Source organism: Lepus europaeus, chromosome 10 (genome assembly GCF_033115175.1).
Source record: "Lepus europaeus isolate LE1 chromosome 10, mLepTim1.pri, whole genome shotgun sequence".
Lineage (NCBI taxonomy): Eukaryota > Metazoa > Chordata > Mammalia > Lagomorpha > Leporidae > Lepus > Lepus europaeus.
In genome coordinates this window covers 594,059-613,503 of record NC_084836.1, presented here as the reverse complement: position 1 = coordinate 613,503, position 19,445 = coordinate 594,059, and the positions used below count along the sequence as shown (strand labels likewise).

Here is a 19,445-nt window from a genome sequence, read left to right as displayed (position 1 = left end):
GCTGGGTGCTGATGATTGCAGGCGACGGCAGGCGCCCAGCGGTCCAGGACCCAGCCTAGGGCTCCACAGATGGCAGTGGAAGACCCCGAAGTCCAACCTGGCCGTCTGGCTCTGGAGTCGGAGCCCTCAGCGGGTCCACCACCTGTGCCCTTCAGTCGGGCTGTCTGGGTCTGAACACTGCCTGGCAAGGGTTCTGGTGTGAGCTCCAGCCCACAGGTTCCTGTCCCCGCACCTTTTTCTGCAAGGCCTTTACTGGTGTGGACTTGTGGCCCATGGCTTAGCCACTGTGTGGCCCCGTTCTCGTGGCCCGTGGCTTAGCCGCTGTGTGGCCCCGTTCTCGTGGCCTGTGGCTTAGCTGCTGTGTGGCCCCGTTCTCATGGTCTGTGGCTTAGCTGCTGTGTGGCCCCGTTCTCGTAGCCCGTGGCTTAGCTGCTGTGTGGCCCTGTTCTTGTGGCCCATGGCTTAGCCGCTGTGTGGCCCCATTCTCATGGCCCATCGCTTAGCCGCTGTGTAGCCCTGTTATCTGTTGTGTGGCCCCATTCTTGTGGCCTGTGGCTTTGCTGTGTGTGTGGCCCTGTTCTCATGGCCCGTGGCTGAGCCACTGTGTGCCCCCGTTCTCATGGCCCACAGCTTAGCCGCTGTGTGGCCCCATTAGCTGCTGTGTGGCCCCGTTCTCGTGGCCCGTGGCTTAGCTGCTGCATGGCCCCGTTCTCGTGGCCCATGGCTTAGCTGCTGTGTGGCCCCGTTCTTGTGGCCCGTGGCTTAGCTGCTGTGTGGCCCCGTTCTCGTGGCCTGTGGCTTAGCTGCTGTGTGCCCCCGTTCTCATGGCCCACAGCTTAGCCGCTGTGTGGCCCCATTAGCTGCTGCGTGGCCCCATTCTCGTGGCCTGTGGCTTAGCTGCTGTGTGGCCCCGTTCTCGTGGCCCGTGGCTTAGCTGCTGTGTGGCCCCGTTCTCGTGGCCTGTGGCTTAGCTGCTGTGTGCCCCCGTTCTCATGGCCCACAGCTTAGCCGCTGTGTGGCCCCATTAGCTGCTGCGTGGCCCCATTCTCGTGGCCTGTGGCTTAGCTGCTGTGTGGCCCCGTTCTCGTGGCCCATGGCTTAGCTGCTGCGTGGCCCCGTTCTCGTGGCCCATGGCTTAGCTGCTGTGTGGCCCCGTTCTCGTGGGCCGTGGCTTAGCTGCTGTGGCCCCGTTCTCGTGGCCCATGGCTTAGCTGCTGTGTGGCCCCGTTCTCGTGGCCTGTGGCTTAGCTGCTGTGTGGCCCCGTTCTCGTGGCCTGTGGTTTAGCTGCTGTGTGGCCCCGTTCTCGTGGCCCATGGCTTAGCTGCTGTGTGGCCCCGTTCTCGTGGCCTGTGGCTTAGCTGCTGTGTGGCCCCGTTCTCGTGGCCTGTGGTTTAGCTGCTGTGTGGCCCCATTCTCGTGGCCTGTGGCTTAGCTGCTGTGTGGCCCCATTCTTGTGGCCCGTGGCTTAGCTGCTGTGGCCCCGTTCTCGTGGCACGTGGTTTAGCTGCTGTGGCCCCGTTCTCGTGGCTTAGCTGCTGTGTGGCCCCGTTCTCGTGGCCCGTGGTTTAGCTGCTGCGTGGCCCCGTTCTCGTGGCCCGTGGCTTAGCTGCTGCGTGGCCCCGTTCTCGTGGCCCATGGCTTAGCTGCTGTGTGGCCCCGTTCTCGTGGCCCGTGGCTTAGCTGCTGTGGCCCCGTTCTCGTGGCCCGTGGCTTAGCTGCTGTGTGGCCCCGTTCTCGTGGCCTGTGGCTTAGCTGCTGTGTGGCCCCATTCTTGTGGCCCGTGGTTTAGCTGCTGCGTGGCCCCGTTCTCGTGGCCCGTGGCTTAGCTGCTGCGTGGCCCCGTTCTCGTGGCCTGTGGTTTAGCTGCTGTGTGGCCCCGTTCTCGTGGCCTGTGGCTTAGCTGCTGTGTGGCCCCGTTCTTGTGGCCCGTGGTTTAGCTGCTGTGGCCCCGTTCTCGTGGCTTAGCTGCTGTGTGGCCCCGTTCTCGTGGCCCGTGGCTTAGCTGCTGCGTGGCCCCGTTCTCGTGGCCTGTGGCTTAGCTGCTGCGTGGCCCCATTCTCGTGGCCCGTGGCTTAGCTGCTGTGTGCCCCCGTTCTCATGGCCCGTGGTTTAGCTGCTGTGTGGCCCCGTTCTCGTGGCCCATGGCTTAGCTGCTGCGTGGCCCCGTTCTTGTGGCCCGTGGTTTAGCTGCTGTGTGGCCCCGTTCTCGTGGCCCATGGCTTAGCTGCTGTGTGGCCCCGTTCTTGTGGCCCGTGGTTTAGCTGCTGTGGCCCCGTTCTCGTGGCCCGTGGCTTAGCTGCTGCGTGGCCCCATTCTCGTGGCCCGTGGCTTAGCTGCTGTGTGGCCCCGTTCTCGTGGCCCGTGACTTAGCTGCTGCGTGGCCCCATTCTCGTGGCCCGTGGCTTAGCTGCTGTGTGGCCCCGTTCTCGTGGCCTGTGGTTTAGCTGCTGTGTGGCCCCGTTCTCGTGGCCTGTGGCTTAGCTGCTGTGTGGCCCCGTTCTTGTGGCCCGTGGTTTAGCTGCTGTGGCCCCGTTCTCGTGGCTTAGCTGCTGTGTGGCCCCGTTCTCGTGGCCTGTGGCTTAGCTGCTGCGTGGCCCCGTTCTCATGGCCCGTGGCTTAGCTGCTGCGTGGCCCCATTCTCGTGGCCCGTGGCTTAGCTGCTGCGTGGCCCCGTTCTCGTGGCCCATGGCTTAGCTGCTGTGTGGCCCCGTTCTCGTGGCCCGTGGCTTAGCTGCTGTGTGGCCCCGTTCTCGTGGCCTGTGGTTTAGCTGCTGTGGCCCCGTTCTCATGGCCTGTGGCTTAGCTGCTGTGGCCCCGTTCTCGTGGCCTGCGGCTTAGCTGCTGCGTGGCCCCGTTCTCGTGGCCCGTGGCTTAGCTGCTGTGGCCCCGTTCTCGTGGCCCGTGGCTTAGCCGCTGTGTGGCCCCGTTAGCTGCTGTGGCCCCATTCTTGTGGCCCGTGGCTTAGCTGCTGCGTGGCCCCGTTCTCGTGGCCTGTGGCTTAGCTGCTGTGGCCCCGTTCTCGTGGCCCGTGTAACTTCCTCGTTTACCTGTTGCAGGTGACGTTAAGTTGAAAACCGTGCAGGGCGTCGTGACCAGGTACTGCAGTGACTATGGCATGATTGATGATTTGATCTACTTCTCCCACGAGGCGGTGACCAGCAAAGTGCTTCTCAATGTGGGGCAGGAAGTGATGGCCGTGGTGGAAGAAAACAAGGTGTCAAATGGGCTGAAAGCTATCAGGGTAAGGACCAGCTGATGGGAACAGTAGTCTCCTCCTGTTTCTTGATTGCTTTTGTTCTTCGTTGTTTTTCAGTGCTCATTGTAAATCATTCAGACAAATTAGAATTCAGAAAACAAAGTTTGCCTTAAACTCATGACAAGCATGTTGTTAGCAGCTCTTTTCTGCTTTTAAAGAGTTGTTTAAAATGATGACTGAATCCTTTGTTACATGATTGGCAAAGATCAGTGGGCTCTGTGATTCAGTAACTTCCTTCTTATAAAATAGCTTTTTTATAATATAAAATCTTAGAATTGATAGGTCAAGGGGTATGCAGTTTTAACAACTTAATGCTAGCAAGTAAGTATCCAATAGTATTGTACTAATGTATACTCGGGGCAGAAGGAAAGACTGCCTCTTACCCAGAGTTGCCAAGGAAGTGCATATTAGCAAGCTTTGGAATCTTTGCCAGTCTAATATGAAAAATCTTATAATTTATTATTTTTAAATATTTATGTGAGAGAGAACCCATTTACTGCTTCACTCCCCAAATGCCCACGATGGCTGGGGTGGTCGAGGGCAAAGCCAGGAGCCAGGAGTTCAACCCAGGTTTTCAGTGGGTAGCAGGGACCCCGTTACTTGAGCCATCGCTACTGCTTCCTGGGGTCTGCGTCGCAGGAAGCTGGGTCAGGAGCAGAGCTCCAGTCCAGTGTGGGAGGCAAACGCTGGCCCTCATCTAGTAATTGTGACTTGCACGTACTTAAGTACTTAAACGTGCTTCTGGACCCTTTTTTATGTAGATTTTTACCTTTGTGGTAAACACAATCTAAAATTACCCTTTTAACCACATTTAAGTGTACAGTTGATTGGCACTAAGTACATTTGCGCTTTTGCATACCTATTACCACTCTCTTCATAATCTGTCCACTGATTAGACAGTTACTGTTCTGTTGTGTGTGTGTGAATTTGTTTTTTCTGAATACCTTACATCCGTGGAATCCTACAAACAGTATTCCTCCTCTTATGTCGGTCTCACTCAGCTGCGTGTTTTCAAGGATTACCCACGCACCGCAGCATCTCTCAGGTCCCCTCACCTTTCTTGGCTGAACACCGTTCCATGTTCTTTCTCCGTCACCTCTGGGTGGCCCTGGGATGGCTGGACGCCGTTCCGTGTGTTCTTTCTCCGTCACCTCTGGGTGGCCCTGGGATGGCTGGACGCCGTTCCGTGTGTTCTTTCTCCGTCACCTCTGGGTGGCCCTGGGATGGCTGAACGCCGTTCCGTGTGTTCTTCCTCCGTCACCTCTGGGTGGCCCTGGGATGGCTGAACGCCGTTCCGTGTGTTCTTCCTCCGTCACCTCTGGGTGGCCCTGGGATGGCTGAACGCCGTTCCATGTTCTTTCTCCGTCACCTCTGGGTGGCCCTGGGATGGCTGAACGCCGTTCCGTGTGTTCTTTCTCCGTCACCTCTGTGGTCCCCCTTTTGGTTCTTCTTGGTATAAACCAAGAGTGTACTGGGCGGCTGGTGGTCTGTGTTCAACTTTGTGAGGAGCTGCGGGCGTTTCTGCAGCCCCTGCCCCGTGCCGTGTCTCCAGCAGCAGTGCACGAGGGGTCCTCGCCCTGCGTGCTTCCAGCACTCACTGCCCCCCCCCCTTTTACAATAGCCTTTCTAGTGGGTGAAGCGGTATCTTGTGGTTTGAGTGTGCATTTCCCTATCAATTAGTGATGTTCAGCATCTGACATGTTCTTATTGGACATTGTGTATCTTCTTTGGAGAAATATCTGTTCATGCCTTTTGCCCATTTTTAAATCTGTTTTTTTGAGTTGTAAGAATTCCCTTATATATTCTGGATATTAATCCCTTATTAGGGGTAGGATTTGTGTTTGTCGTTCTTTCAGGTATGTTTTCAAACTTTACTAAAATTTTAAATTTATATATTTTCATTTTATTTGAAAGAGAGGTGGAGATTTTTGATCCTCTGATTCACTTCCCGCAAATACCCACCACTGCCAGGGCTGGGTGAGGCCAAAGCCAGGAGCAGAAACTCCATCCAGGTCTCCCACATGGGAGACCCAAGTGCTTGAGCCGTCACCTGCTGCCTGCCAGGGTGCGTTAGCAGGAAGCTGGAGCTCAGACCGGGCACTTTGACGGGCTGTGGCCGTCCCAAGCGGCAACTTAACCCGGGTCCCAGACCCCTCCCCGTTTTCATTTTGTTAATAGTATCCTGTGAAGCACAGACGTTTTCAGCGCTTGTGAAATCCTGCTTGTCTTGTTTATTGGCCGTCATGCTTGAGAAATCATTGACTCGTGAACACTTCACTGTGCGTTAAGAGTTGCATAATTTTAGCCCTGGAATTTGAGTCTCTGATCCGTTCGGAGCTTCGTGGTGTAGGACAGGCCCAGCGTCGTTCTCCTGCATGTGGACGCCAGTTTCCCATTACGCCCTGTGTGACTGCACCGTGCTCCTGGTACCCTGGTTAGAAGTCAGCTGAGCACACGAGCAGGGCTGGCTTCTGGCCTTCTGTGCTGTCTCGCTGCTCTCCATGTCTTTGTACCAGTGCCACACTCGGGATGGCTGCAGCATTCGAGGAAGTATGAGCTATACAGCTTTGGTCTTCCCTTTCAAGACTGTTTTGATTCTTTTTTTTTTTTTTGGACAGGCAGAGTTAGACAGTGAGAGAGACAGAGAGAAAGGTCTTCCTTTTTCATTGGTTCACCCCACAAATGGCCGCTACGGCTTGTGCGCTGCAGCTGGCGCACTGCGCCGATCCGAAGCCAGGAGCCAGGTGCTTCCTCCTGGTCTCCCATGGGGTGCAGGGCCCAAGCACTTGGGCCATCCTGCACTGCCCTCCCGGGCCACAGCAGAGAGCTGGACTGGAAGAGGGGCAGCCAGACTAGAACCCAGTGCCGCAGGCGGAGGATTAACCAAGTGAGCCACGGCGCCGGCCTGTTTTGATTCTTTACGGTCCCTTGCATTGCACGAGAGATTTTTCTGTTCATGTAAACATACATCAGTGAACTTCTGACAGGGATTACACTGAATCTAGCTCCCTTGGGCAGGATTGTCTTCTAAATAATTTCACGTCTTCAGTTCATAAACATAGATGTCTTTTATTTATTCATTGGTGTTTTATAGTTTTCCTTGAACAAGTCTTTCATCTCACCTTAATTAAGCTCATTCCTAAGTACTCAGTTCTTTTTTATGCTATTGTAAATGTAATTGTTTCCTGAATTTTCTTTTTAAATTGTTCATTGCAAGTGTATAGAGATAAAATTGAATTTCGTGTGTTCACTTTGTACTTTGCCAGCTTCGTCTATTAGCTCTATCCCTTTGGGGAGGAGCAGTGTTTGTGTGTGGGATTGTTGGATGTTCTGGTTCTGCCATCTTCCCCTCCTTTCCCAGTTTGGATGCCTGCCTTTTCCTGTCCGACTGCTCTGCAGTGCCTAGAACTTCCAGTGCTGTGTGAGTGTACGCAGCAGAAGCTGGCATTCTGGCCTTGGGGAAATGTGTTCAGTCTGGGAACAGTGAGTGTGGAGTTTTGGGAAAGAAATTATTGTTATTAGGGATTTACTTTTATAGTTTTTGTTATTTACTTTTATTGCTTTTATTATGTTTTAAAATATCTTTTTCCAGAAAGATGAAGGAGTGATAGTATTTTACATTTCAAGACCTTTAATCATTTTGTTTTAAATATGGGTGGATTGATAAATGGTATGATGTTAACGGTGGACTTCCCAGTCTGTATCATGCTGAAGAAATTTTCTTCTGTTCCTAGATTGTTGCACTTTTGTGACATGAAACGATGTTGGATTTAGTCAAAGGCTGCTTCTGTGGCCGTTGAAATGGTCACGTGACCTTCCTCTCCATCCTCGCAGGGTGGCACGCTGCATCTGCCACGCTCGTGTGCGGCCACTGTGTGTCATTCCTGCGGCATGCCCTCCGGCCAGGCCACTGATGTCGGCAGGGTTTCTGCCTCTGTTCCCAGAGGGCTGCTGTAGACGGAATGTTTGTGTCCCCCAAACTCACATTGAAACCCTAACCCCCTAAGCTGATGGTGGGAGGTGAGCAGGTTGTGGGGGGGGGGGGTCCTCATGAGTGGGATTGGTGTCCTCATAGAACATTCCGCAGAGTTCTCTCGGTCCTTACACCACATGAGGGCGCGGGGGAAGGGTGCCCTCTGTGCACCAGGACCAGGCTCTCCCCAGAGACTGCATCTGTTGGTGTCTTGGTCTTGGACTTAGAGCCCAAATGGACTCAGGGGTGTTGGCTTATAGTACGCTTTGCCTGTGTGGTTTAAAAGTGGTCTGTTTGTCTTGCAGGTGGAAGCTGTCTCTGATAAATGGGAAGACGACAGCAAGAACTCCAGCCGAGGGCTGTCAGACCCCAGCCCTCGCGTGCTGATCGGCTGCGTGACTTCCCTAATGGGAGGCACTGGTTACATCAACCAGACCACGCGCTTCTCTCTGGAGAGTGTGTGTGAAGGTAGCCAGGCAGATTTCTGTCCTATGTTTAAAATTGGGATCCATGTCTTCTAAACAGTTTGTATAAAGTAGGACTTTTTTTAATAAAGATTTATTTATTTATTTATTTATTTATTTGAAATGGGGAGTTACAGAGAGGTAGAGGCAGAGAGAGAAGAGATGTTCCATCCGCTGGTTCACTCTCCAAGTGGCCGCATTGGCCGGAGCTGCGCCGATCCAAAGCCAGGAGCTTCTTCTGGATCTCCTGTGCAGTTGCAGGGCCCAAGCACTTGGGCCATCTCCCACTGCTTTCCCAGGCCATGGCAGAGCGGTGGATTGGAAGTAGAGCAGCCGGGACTTGAACTGGCGCTCATATGGAATGCCAGCACTGCAGGCGGCAGCCTTATCTACTATGCCACAGTGCCAGCCTCTGAAGTAGTACTTTTTAAATTTTATTCTTTTCATTTGTTTATTTGAAAGGTAAAGCAACAGGGAGGGAGAGGAGGCAGGAAAGAGAGCGAAAACTTGCATTCACTGATTCACTCCCCAAATGATCACAATGGCCGGAACTGGGCCAAGCCAAAGCCAGAAGCCCAGAGTTCCATCCTTGTCTCCCACATGGGTGGCAGGTCCAGGTCCAGGTACTTGGTCTGTCTTTACTGCCTTCCCAGGTGTATCAGCAGGGAGTGAATTGGAAGCAGAATAGCTGGCATTTGAACTGGCACCCCAATACGGGATGCTGGCATCGCAAGTCGCAGCTTAACCCGGTGTACCACAGCTTGGGCACCTGTGCGGTTAGGGTTGAGACGGCTGCACAGATACTTGGGCGCCTGTGTGGTTAGGGTTGAGACGGCTGCACAGATACTTGGGCGCCTGTGCGGTTAGGGTTGAGACGGCTGCACAGATACTTGGGCGCCTGTGCGGTTAGGGTTGAGACGGCTGCACAGATACTTGGGCGCCTGTGCGGTTAGGGTTGAGATGGCTGCACAGATACTTGGGCGCCTGTGCGGTTAGGGTTGAGACGGCTGCACAGATACTTGGGCACCTGTGTGGTTAGGTTGAGACGGCTGCACAGATACTTGGGCGCCTGTGCGGTTAGGGTTGAGACGGCTGCACAGATACTTGGGCGCCTGTGCGGTTAGGGTTGAGACGGCTGCACAGATACTTGGGCGCCTGTGCGGTTAGGGTTGAGACGGCTGCACAGATACTTGGGCGCCTGTGCGGTTAGGGTTGAGACAGCTGCACAGATACTTGGGCACCTGTGTGGTTAGGTTGAGACGGCTGCACAGATACTTGGGCGCCTGTGCGGTTAGGGTTGAGATGGCTGCACAGATACTTGAAGGGTCAGATTTGTGTGCATCTCTTCATGTTCTGGCCTCACAGAGTCACTCGGGAGTTGGGTGGCTTTGGAGGGGTGCCAGTGTTGAATCTCATCTTTGATTTGTGTTTTTCTTCTGAGCTTGTTGCTTTCTAAAGTAGTTCCATGTAGCTATTGAGTTGCTAATCTAAGTCAGCAACATTACAGCTATACAGAGGCACTTTTACTTTTAAAGTACTCTAGCGTTTTTTGTTTTTTGTTTTTTGTTTTTTTTTGACAGGCAGAGTGGACAGAGAGAGAGAGAGGGAGAGAGAAAGGTCTTCCTTTGCCGTTGGTTCACCCTCCAATGGCCGCTGCGGCCGGCGCACCGTGCCAATCCAATGGCAGGAGCCAGGTGCTTCTCCTGGTCTCTCATGGCGTGCAGGGCCCAAGCACTTGGGCCATCCTCCACTGCACTCCCGGGCCATAGCAGAGAGCTGGCCTGGAAGAGGGGCAACCAGGATAGAATCCGGTGCCCCAACCAGGACTAGAACCCGGTGTGCTGGCGCCGCAAGGCGGAGGATTAGCCTGTTGAGCCACAGCGCCGGCCTACTCTAGCGTTTTAAAATAGGGTTTACCTTTCCAAGCATGTATACCCATTTTTAATAGCATTTTTTTTAGCTGACCTTAAGGTTTTTATTTTTTGCTAAAAGAAAAAAATGTCAGTGTCATTTATTGTATTTAATTTAGCGGCTGTTAGCCATGCCCCTGGTGTCTGTGATGGTAGGTCTGGAGCTGGACGCTGGGAGACCTCATGTGAGAGGCCCAGGTCCTCAGAAGAGACACCTGCACGCACGTGGTCACAGAGCAGGGGTCGGGAAAGCTGTCTGGGGCGCGGCTGTCGGCTGAATCCACCGGACACCTGAGAGGTGTGTGTGGCGCACAAGGAGCCATCCTGCAGTCTGGGTGGTCGGCCCCACCCACCAGGACTGTGAGCCCTGAGCGCCCCCAAAATGAAATTGACAGGTGGCTACCTGGAGTTTCAGGATCTGTGTTGGTCAGGTGGGCCCTTGGTCCTGGGGGAGCTGCCTGGGATTGCCAAGGCCCCTCAGCCACGAGCGAGCAGGCCGCGGATGCAGGCAGAGAAGGCTGGTGTGTCCCGGCGGCAGGGGTCGGCAGGAGTCGCGGTGGAGAAGGTGCAGCCCTGAGGGAGGAGCAGCTTCAGCCTGGAGGGTTTGCTCTTGAGGCTGAGCTGTGCGGAGTCAGCATGGCTGTTAGCAGAACCAGAGCACTCTTGAAGGAAGCAGTGTGAGAAAGGATAAATGAGAATCTAAAACCAGCCAGCCAGCTTGTGCAGGGCCAGAGGCCTTCCTGTGGGCCTGGTGAGGCCCCTCCTGAGACAGCAGCCGTGTGGCCAAAAGTGACCACACCCCCTGAGCCCGGGGGTGCACTGTGTTCCTATGACACCTCCTGCATAAGCTCTGCATAACCGCAGGTGAGGAAAGAAAGGAGTATGCTTACTGTCTTGTTTACTAACAAGACAGCCCACACAGTGTGCTTCCTTCTCAACGCTAACAGATCTGGAGCGCTTTGCTCTGAGGACGGCCATGTCAGTAAAGGCACACAGTGGCCCTGGTCTCTGCTCTGCAGGGACCACACACAGTTGAGTGGTTGGACCCTGTGGGGTGGGTGCAGGCTGAGCTGGGACCAGGCTGGTCCAGCCATGGGTGTGGCAGAAATAGAGAGAGGGCCATAAGCTAGTCTATTAGGCTCTGTCCTAACCGTTGCCCTCGGTTACCCTGTGAGGTGGTGACTGGACCAGCCAGGGTGCAGGTGTCCTTTGGGGAGCAAGCACAGAAGGTGGTCCCTGGAGGAGTGTGCACGTTTGAACAGCCTGCTGTGAGGTGGCGCACAGGAGTGGGACAGGGATTCTTAGCTCTAGTAGAGGGGCTCTGGTGTTTTTAGACTGAGCTTCCAATATTCAGCCATTCAGAAGGCAGCCAGAACGGGTCAGGCCTTGTCCTTAGCACCTGACATGGGCATGACCATGTGTGTGTGTGTGCTGGGGGTGCAGATGGGGTTGTTAACAGTGTGCTGCCCCTCCATTATGACAACCTAGGATGTCTGGGACATTGCCAGGTAGACCCGGGGGGGGGGGGCAGGGGGATGACCCCTAGATGAGATCCAGTGGCCTAAATTTTGGTGGGGGATTGGGTTCTGAATTGTGAGAGGTCTCCTCTGGCCTTTTCATCCCCAGAGACCCTGCCTGAGGCCTGAGAGCCCAGCCTAGACCTCGCCCGCTGGCTGTGACAGTGCAGTCACTGCTGAGCCATGCTTTCGTCTCGCTGACCCCCACACCCATCATCAGAGCTTGTGTCCTAAGCTGCAGCCTCCAGTGCCTGTGCCTGTCTGTACACAGCACCAGCAAATGGGGCAGTGGCAGGGCGGAAGAGTGGAGTGGGCACTCCTGCCTGCTGCCCTGCAGGGGCTTCAGTCCTCACAGGGGCCACGGCATCTGTGGGGCGCCCCCTTGTGGCCAGATGGTTTGTGTCCACAGCAGTACACCTTTGCTGAGTACAGGATGTTAAAGTTAATTAAATGATTTTGAAGTGTCTATATGTTGGCTAACTGACTTTATTGTATTAGTGGATTTTTAAAGTAGTAGTATTATGAAACTATTTTCAAAAATCTTTTTTTTTAAGATTTATTTATTTGAAAGGCAGAGGGGGAGAGAGTGAGAGCGAGCTTCCATCCTCTGGTTCACTCCCCCAGTGGCCACAATGACCAGAGCTGGGCTGATCAGAAGCCAGGAGCTGTTTCTGGGTCTCCCACATGGGTGCAGGGGCCCAAGGACTTCGACCATCTTGCACTGTTTTCCCAGGCCGTTAGCAGGGAGCTAGATCGGAAGTGGAGCAGCTGGGACTTGAACCAGTGCCTATATGGGATGCTGGCATTGCAGGTAGTGGCTTTACCCACTATGCCACGGTGCCAGCCCCCTCAAAAATCTTTTTCTTAAAAAGAAAAATAATTTTAACCTTGATTATCTGGGCTTTGTATTTTATTTATTTATTTATTTATTTATTTTGACAGGCAGAGTTAGAGAGAGAGAGAAAGGTGTTCCTTCCGTTGGTTCACCCCCCAAATGGCCACTACGGCCGGCACTGTGCTGATCCGAAGGCAGGAGCCAGGTGCTTCCTCCTGGTCTCCCATGCTGGTGCAGGGCCCAAGCACTTGGGCCATCCTCCACTGCCTTCCCGGGCCACAGCAGAGAGCTGTGGAACAGAATCCGGCGCCCCAACCGGGACTAGAACCCAGGGTGCCGGCACCACAGGCGGAGGATTAGCCTAGTGAGCCGCGGCGCCGGCCCGGGCTTTGTATTCTTGATATCTGTTAACATACTTTAATTTCTCAGCATCTACAAGATGTCTCAGAAAGTTCACGAAGTGCATGTCATGAAGAACTACGCACTGATTTTTTCCACCAAGATCAGCTTGTCTTTAATTGCATTTCCCAGGCTTTCTGAAGTGCCCTTGTGTTTCAGGTGGTTGGACGTGTTACCACATTTGTGGGCAATGCACATTAGCAGGGGGCTGAACAGGGAGTGGAGCAGCTGGCACTCAGACCTGCTCCCGTATGGGATGCCAGCATCGCAGGCAGCGGTTTAACCTGCGGCACTGTGATGTGGCCTGACTTACAGGTTTCTCAACATGTAGGAATCTTACTGTTAGTGTAGCCTGTATTAAATAGTGAGGACGGCTGGCACCTGCAGGTTGTCACTGTAGAATGCTCTGTAGTCTCCAGTGCTGAGTCTTTAAGCTGAGTTTCACGGCTTATTTCCTGTGGCCAGGGAGTGGGCACGTTAACAGCCATAGCTTCCCTTTACATATATGTCCTACAATGTTTGAGGGAAAAATTGGCAAGTATGTTAAACAATAATTTAACAAATGAAGTCATAGTTTAGAAAACAGTGTCCTGACCTTGAGGCCACGGCCTCGGCATACTGGCTGCTGTGTCGAGTGGAGGTGTCAGCGTGTGTGGGTGGGCTCGGTCATGTTTTCATCACCAGCTTTCTTGAGAAACAAGCTCAGTGTTCAGTCATGCACTTGTTTTTTGACCTTGTTTGAACATGTTTATTGTGAGCTGACAAAGGTAACTAGCTGTAGCTTTTTCCCCCATGCAGTAGCTTCCGCTGAACAGATGGGGTCCTGGGGCGGTGCCCCGAGCTCTCCACGTGCATGCTGGGGTAACCATCTCTGCTGCATTGAAGTGAGTGACAGGGCGAGGACTGAGCTGCTGAAGGCTTCTCCCGGAAGTGGAGGGGCTTTCTCACTCACCCACCATCTCGGGTGCAGTGGCTGACTGCAGGGTGTCCTGGCCTTTCAGGTTTCCAGCCCTGCAAGGGAGACTGGGTGGAGGCGGAGTACTGGATCCGGCCAGGCACCTGGAGCAGCGAGGCCATCTCAGTAAAGCCGCTGAGGTACAAGCGTGTGGACAAGGTAGCGTGTGAACAGATGCCTCTGCCTGTGTTTGCCCAGATCTGCCAGCAGGGATTCTCCCAGGCCAGGCCTGTTCTAGGTGTGTGGGGAACCTAGACCTTGAAAATCTCAGTCGTGGCCAGAGAGGAGTGCATTTCCTTACGAGAGTGCTGTGTCCCATAAGAGGACAGAAGCCAGCCCTGGGAGCTCACAGATGCAGCTCCAGGTTACACAGTCGATGTGTAAGGGCCAGGACCTCTAGGGACAAGACTGTGAGTACAGTGGGAGTTGAGCTTCCTTGGAAGAGCTGGTGTGGTTTGGGGGTGAGGATGGAGGGCACGGTGCAGGAACGTGACTCAGCCACTACAGCCCTCTCTGCCCCTGGACCCCTGTGTGTGCCTCTGCTCCGAGGTCAGCTGCTACCCCCAGGGTTGGGCCGTGACTGGGGTGTGAGCAGCCTGTGACACTGGGGCTGTGCTCACAGGCCTGCATCTCCAGCCTCTGCGGGAGGAATGGGGTCATCGAGGACAGCATCTTCTTCACCTTGGACTCCCTGAAGCTGCCTGAGGGGTACACACCTCGCAGACATGATGTCGTCAGCGCGGTGGTGGTGGAGAGCAGCCAGTCGTGCTACGTCTGGAGGGCGCTGTGTCTCACCCCCGTGCACAGGTGCGGATGAAACGTCTTTGGGGGGTGAAAGGCCCCAATGAAAGTGTCTTGAAAAGAGTTAGAAATCATGCATCGCCTAATGGCATTTTGGGGTCAGTGACAGGCTGCATATATGACACTGGGCCCGATGGATTGTGCCGCCCGCCTGCTAGGGATGTGCCAGCGTGGTTTGTGTATATGACAGTGGGCCCGTGGGATTGTGCCACCCGCCTGGTAGGGATGTGCCAGCGTGGTTTGTCTTCACAGTGATGCTTGCACAGTGGAACTGGCTAACACTGCCTTTTCCAGGATGTGCGTGGCTGTGCTGTAATGGCCGGGACAGCAGGTGTTCCCAGGCCCGAGGGTTAAAGGAGATGCAACCTTCATGCTTGGTTCAAGGCGAAGGCCGAGAGGCCTTCCTGATCCTTGATCTTAGGTCAGTGGATGCCTTCGTCCACTTTCACAGTGCACAGCCTGGATACTTATGGAGACGGCCTTGCTGCCAGAGTCCCATAGTGGTGGGAGGCGGGGCTCGTGGAGGCCTGGCCAGACTGCCTTTCCCAGCAGAGCCATACCTGTGTCGCATGCATGTCTCAGGAGTGACTGACGTGTTCGTGAGCACAGGGCCCTAGTCACCTTTGGAAGGTCCCAGCTCTTTCTTTTAAAGACACTTATTGGAGAGGCAGAGTTACAGATAGAGAGAGAGAAAAAAAGGTCTTCCTCTGCTGGTTCACTCCCCAAATGACTGCAGCGGCCAGAGCTGGGCTGACCAGAAGCCAGGTGCTTCTTTCAGGTCTCCCATGTCGGTGCAGGGGCCCAAACACTTGGGCCATCTTCCACTGCTGTCCCGGCAGTAAGCAGAGAGCTGGATCAGAAGAGGAGCAGCCTTGACATAAACCAGCATCCGCAGGCGGAGGCTTAGCCTGCTATGCCACAGCACCGGCCTGGTCCCAGCTCTTAATATCCCATAGTGGGCATTAAATTTCAGTGTGAATTTCACAGGGGAAAGCCCGCAACAATGATGATCCTTCTTTGGTGGGTTTTCACATCCTTTGTTCTCACGTATTGGCCTTGTCAAAGCTCCTGGGCCCTGATGGCTTCCTGCAGGGGTTGGATTTCCTGTGTCTTTGTTGTTCTTTCTGTGCCACAAGGACCCCTCCTCATGCATGCTCACAAACGCTGCCCCCCCCCCCAACTGCTCCCACCTTCTTGAACCTTCCTTGTCTGCTGCTACTTCTCAGCACCTGCCTCCAGGGAGCTCATTGTGTGTCCTTGATCCTTCTGCCTGCTCAATCTCAGGGACACAGTCCTGAGCAGGAAGAGGTTTTGTCTGCATCCTGCCCACAGGACAGGCCCAGTGTGACCTGAGGGGCAGGGGCCGGGCACTCACGTCTGTAAAGGAGGCCCCAGAGGGCGGGCTGGCCCAGGCCCACAGCCATCTGGAGGTGTTGCTAGACAGAAGATGGCCACACAGTCTCTGTGGTGCCTTGCTCTCATCCTGCTCCAGAGACTTGAGTTTGGCCAGTTGGTGCCCAGATCCCCTTCCCCATGCGATCCTGCCTCTCTGTGGAGGAAATGCAGGCTCTCACCTCGGTATCAGGTCAGCCCCATCTGCACCCTGGTGGTGCCAGAAGCAGGGCAGGGTTCACTGGCCTGATGTGTGTGCGGGGCCCCACGCTGGGGGCAGAAGCTGTGAAGTCCCTGCCCCGTGGGGACAGGGACGTGCTCTGCCTATTTGCTTGCTTGACCTGTGGCCCCCTGGCGGGCACTGGACCTGTACTCATAGCCCAGGGCACCACCCCTGCTCTCCAGACTGAGTGCGGTGGCCTCCTGGACAATGGCCTGGCCCAGCATGAGTGAACGTGCAGAGCACCCTGCCCTCCCCAGAGCGCCCTGCTCCTGCCTCATGCCGTGAGCAGCTCTGCTTCCTCTGCTTCTGCACGGCACGGGCCCCAGGACCGTGAGGCCGACGAGAAGAGACAGTCGAGTGTGGAGGAGAGAAGGGACAGTGTCGTGTCACTGAGTGCGGGTGGGGCTCATCCTGAAGGCCCTGTCTTCTTAGCGGGCTGTGGCCAGGGAAGCGGTGCCAGCTGCCCCTCTGAAAAAGCACAGGAGCGAGGGCGAATCTTCTCATTTGCTGAAGGGAAAATGTTGTCACAGCGTTGTTCCCAAATACAGCCGTGTGCCCCTTAAGGACGGGATGCATCCTGAGAGCCGTGTCACCGGGCAGTTCCATAGTGTGGCCTGCGTGGTGCAGCCACTGCTCACCGTGGCTGTTGCAGAAGGATTCCCTGACAGAACTTGTTTGGCTCTGTTACTTGGCGGGACTGCTGTCGTGTGTGTGGGCTCCTGAAACGAGCTGAGTGGTGCGTGAATGTTCCTCAGGGTGAGGCTTCTCCGGGCAAAGGCAGTTTTGGGGGGTCTCGGGGTGTGGGGCCCATTGTGCCCCCTTTCTTACGGGGGACCTTCAGCCCTTCCTGCAGAGCAGCCAGGATGGGAAGTGGTGAGGTCTTATTAGACCTGGGGGGTCCGGAGTCCGTGACCCCCTTCTGGAAGAACGCCGTCCCTAGGAAGTCTGAACCTGCGAGGACCTCCTGGCTGGGCGGCCATGTCAGGGTCGGACGCGGGTGTGGGGGCAGTGCTGCAGGGAGGCTCACCGCACCTTCTCTGGCACTCTGCAGAGACTCCACTGCCCCAGGAGTGCTCCCCGAGGAGTCCTATGGAACCCTCTTACTGAAAAACAAAGGCGACATTGAAGTGACGAGGATGACAAACTTTGGGACGCTAAAGGAAGGCGCCAGGAAAGCGATGGTGATCTGGATAGAGTGAGTGGGCCGCTTGGCCTTCACCAGTGTGACATGGCGGGGTTAAAGAATTTCAGTATGACTTGGACCATGTACTTTCTCCCTCTGAAAGTCTTTTCAAAAATGTTTACCCCCAAAATATCCTTTAAGTTTAAATTCTTAAAGGCATTTGCAGCTGCCATACTTGAACTTGAATACTAGGGTTTTGTTTTTTTTTTTGTTTGTTTGTTTTGTTTAAGATTTATTTATTTGTAAGAGTGAGAGCGAGGTCTTTCATCCACTGGTTTACTCCCCAGTTGGCTCCAGCAGCCAGAGCTGTGCTGATCTGAAGCCAGGAGCCGGGACCTTCCTCCGGGTCTCCCACGTGGGTATAGGGACCCAACGCCACTTGGGCCATCTTCTACTGCTTTCCCAGACCATAGCAGAGAGCTGGATCGGAAGTGGAGCAGCCAGAACTCCAACCGGCGCCCATATGGAATGCCGGCGCTGCAGGCAGCGGTTTTACTCGCCACACCATAGCGCCGGCCCCGAATGCTAGGTTTTATGGTAACTGGATGTTTAGTTCTAGAAAGCCTGTCTCATGATGATGGCTGATTTTCTGTTTCCAGGAATAAAGGGGACGTTGCTCAGAAATTAGTCAGCTGCAAGCTGGCAGGCTGGGATAAAGCTAAACAATTCAGATTCCAAGACCAAGCACGCCCAGCTGTATCTCTTGTTTCTGTTCCTGAGGAGGCCAAGGATTTTTCTGGTGAAAGTACTGATTCGTTAAAAAGCCGCAGCAAAAACAACACCCCTCAGACGCTGAAGAGCATCGTGGTGAACAGCGGAGAAGCCTTCCCAGGTAAGCGGTTCCACTGCTGCTGCACAGGGCCGGTGGGCTGAGGTGAGCTCTGGGGTCAGCCTCGAGCCCTGGCAGAGAGGATGGGCAGCGGTGGCTACCATGGCCACCGGCCATTGCAGCTCTTTGAGCTCCTAGCTCTTTGGTTTTGGGCCTTTCTTTTTGTTTTTTGCTTTTATTTTTAAGATTTTTATTTATTTATTTGAGGGGTAGAGTTACAGACAGTGAGAGGCAGAGTCAGAGAGAAAGGTCTTCCCTCCACTGATTCACTCTCCAGATGGCCTCAATGGCCAGAGCTGCGCCGATCGAAAGCCAGGAGCCAGGAGCCTCCTCCGGGTCTCCCACATGGGTGCAGGGGCCCAAGCACCTGGGCCATCCTCCACTACTCTCCCAGGCCATAGCAGAGAACTGGACTGGAAATCACAGTTACACGCAGAGAAGGAGAGGCAGAGAGAGAGAGAGAGGTCTTCCATCCGCTGGTTCACTCCCCAGATGGCTGCAATGGCTGGAGCTGTGCTGATCCAAAGGCAGGAGCTTCTTCCAGGTCTCCCACGTGGGTGCAAGGGCCTAAGGGCTTGGGCCATCTTCCACTGCTTTCCCAGGCCATAGCAGAGAGATGGATCAGAAGTGGAGTAGCTGGGTCTCAAACCGGCACCCATGTGGGACACCGGCACTGCAGGCACTGGCTTTACCCGCTACACCACAGCGCCGGCCCCTTGGGTCCTTCTTGTCACTGTTTTGGGACTAGGAGAAGGGCAAAGCTCGCTTGTTAAGTGCCAGCCACTGCCTCCATAGCAGTTGCTCCCTGGGTGTGTCCATGTCAGGGAGGTAGGCCAGGCAGCCCAGGACCGCTGCAGAGCCCAAGTCTTCCCAGGTCACAGGAAGCCTCTGGTAGGTCTGTTTCCTTCTCTGACTGCTTGGCTGGTGTCTGTGTGAGGGTGCACTTCCCCAGCATCGTAGCACTGTGAGGAATAACTTGCCTTTGGTCTAATTACGGATTTAAATTTGATTCCCAGGTGACTGTACCTATGAAGATAGAGAGAAAGAAAACACTGCCTCACAGAAGCTGGTGGCAGATGCTGAGCTTGGGGAGCTGGTCCCCCCAGGGGGGAAAACCTGCATCGTGGTTGTGTGTGATGCAAAGTATGTGACTTGGGGTCTGGAGAGAGCTTCCTTTGGGGACGTTTGCACATTTTCCTTTTTATATTTAATGTATCATACTTGTAAGCTGGCTGTTATAAAGTACTCATGACTGTTTTAGTATGACAAAATCATAAGAAAATCATGGGTCTAGAAAATGACTGTGCGCGTGCTGCCTGCCTGAGGCAACAGCCGCTGCGGTCTGACGGCCCGACCCCCGTTCACAGAAAACGCAGAGCGCCTACGAGGCCCTCGCGGCAGCAGTGCCAGCCTCTGCTTCCAGGCCCTTGCCACCGCCCACAGCTGCTCCTGAGACCCCTGCCTGTTTCAGGCCAAGGTAGCACAGAGTGCCGGAGAACCATGATGGAGCAGGGGCCTGAGCTCTGCTGTCCCTCCCGCACTGGTCCCCAGCTGCCTTCCTCTTCCCACTGCCCCTGCTGGCGCTGCTCACAAGTGTGTGGTCACCTGCCGGTGGGCTTCTGGGCCCGGGTCTGCTCGTCTCTCCTCAGTCATCAAAGTCCATGTAGTTCTAAATCTCTTTTAAAAAAAAGTAAGCCCCATTGAATC

At 54.6% G+C, this 19,445-nt stretch overlaps 1 protein-coding gene across 1 annotated transcript in view; it reads left to right on the top strand.

Moving 5' to 3' along the window:
- MOV10L1 (Mov10 like RNA helicase 1) overlaps positions 1 to 19,445 on the top strand; it is a 75,176-nt gene that overhangs the window by 740 nt on the left and 54,991 nt on the right. The window contains exons 2-8 of the mRNA XM_062201902.1: positions 3,058 to 3,242; positions 7,536 to 7,698; positions 13,357 to 13,469; positions 13,933 to 14,117; positions 16,778 to 16,921; positions 17,509 to 17,741; positions 18,755 to 18,881. Of these exons, the coding sequence (XP_062057886.1) occupies positions 3,058 to 3,242; positions 7,536 to 7,698; positions 13,357 to 13,469; positions 13,933 to 14,117; positions 16,778 to 16,921; positions 17,509 to 17,741; positions 18,755 to 18,881 (1,150 nt within the window). The remainder of the gene's footprint in view (positions 1 to 3,057; positions 3,243 to 7,535; positions 7,699 to 13,356; positions 13,470 to 13,932; positions 14,118 to 16,777; positions 16,922 to 17,508; positions 17,742 to 18,754; positions 18,882 to 19,445) is intronic.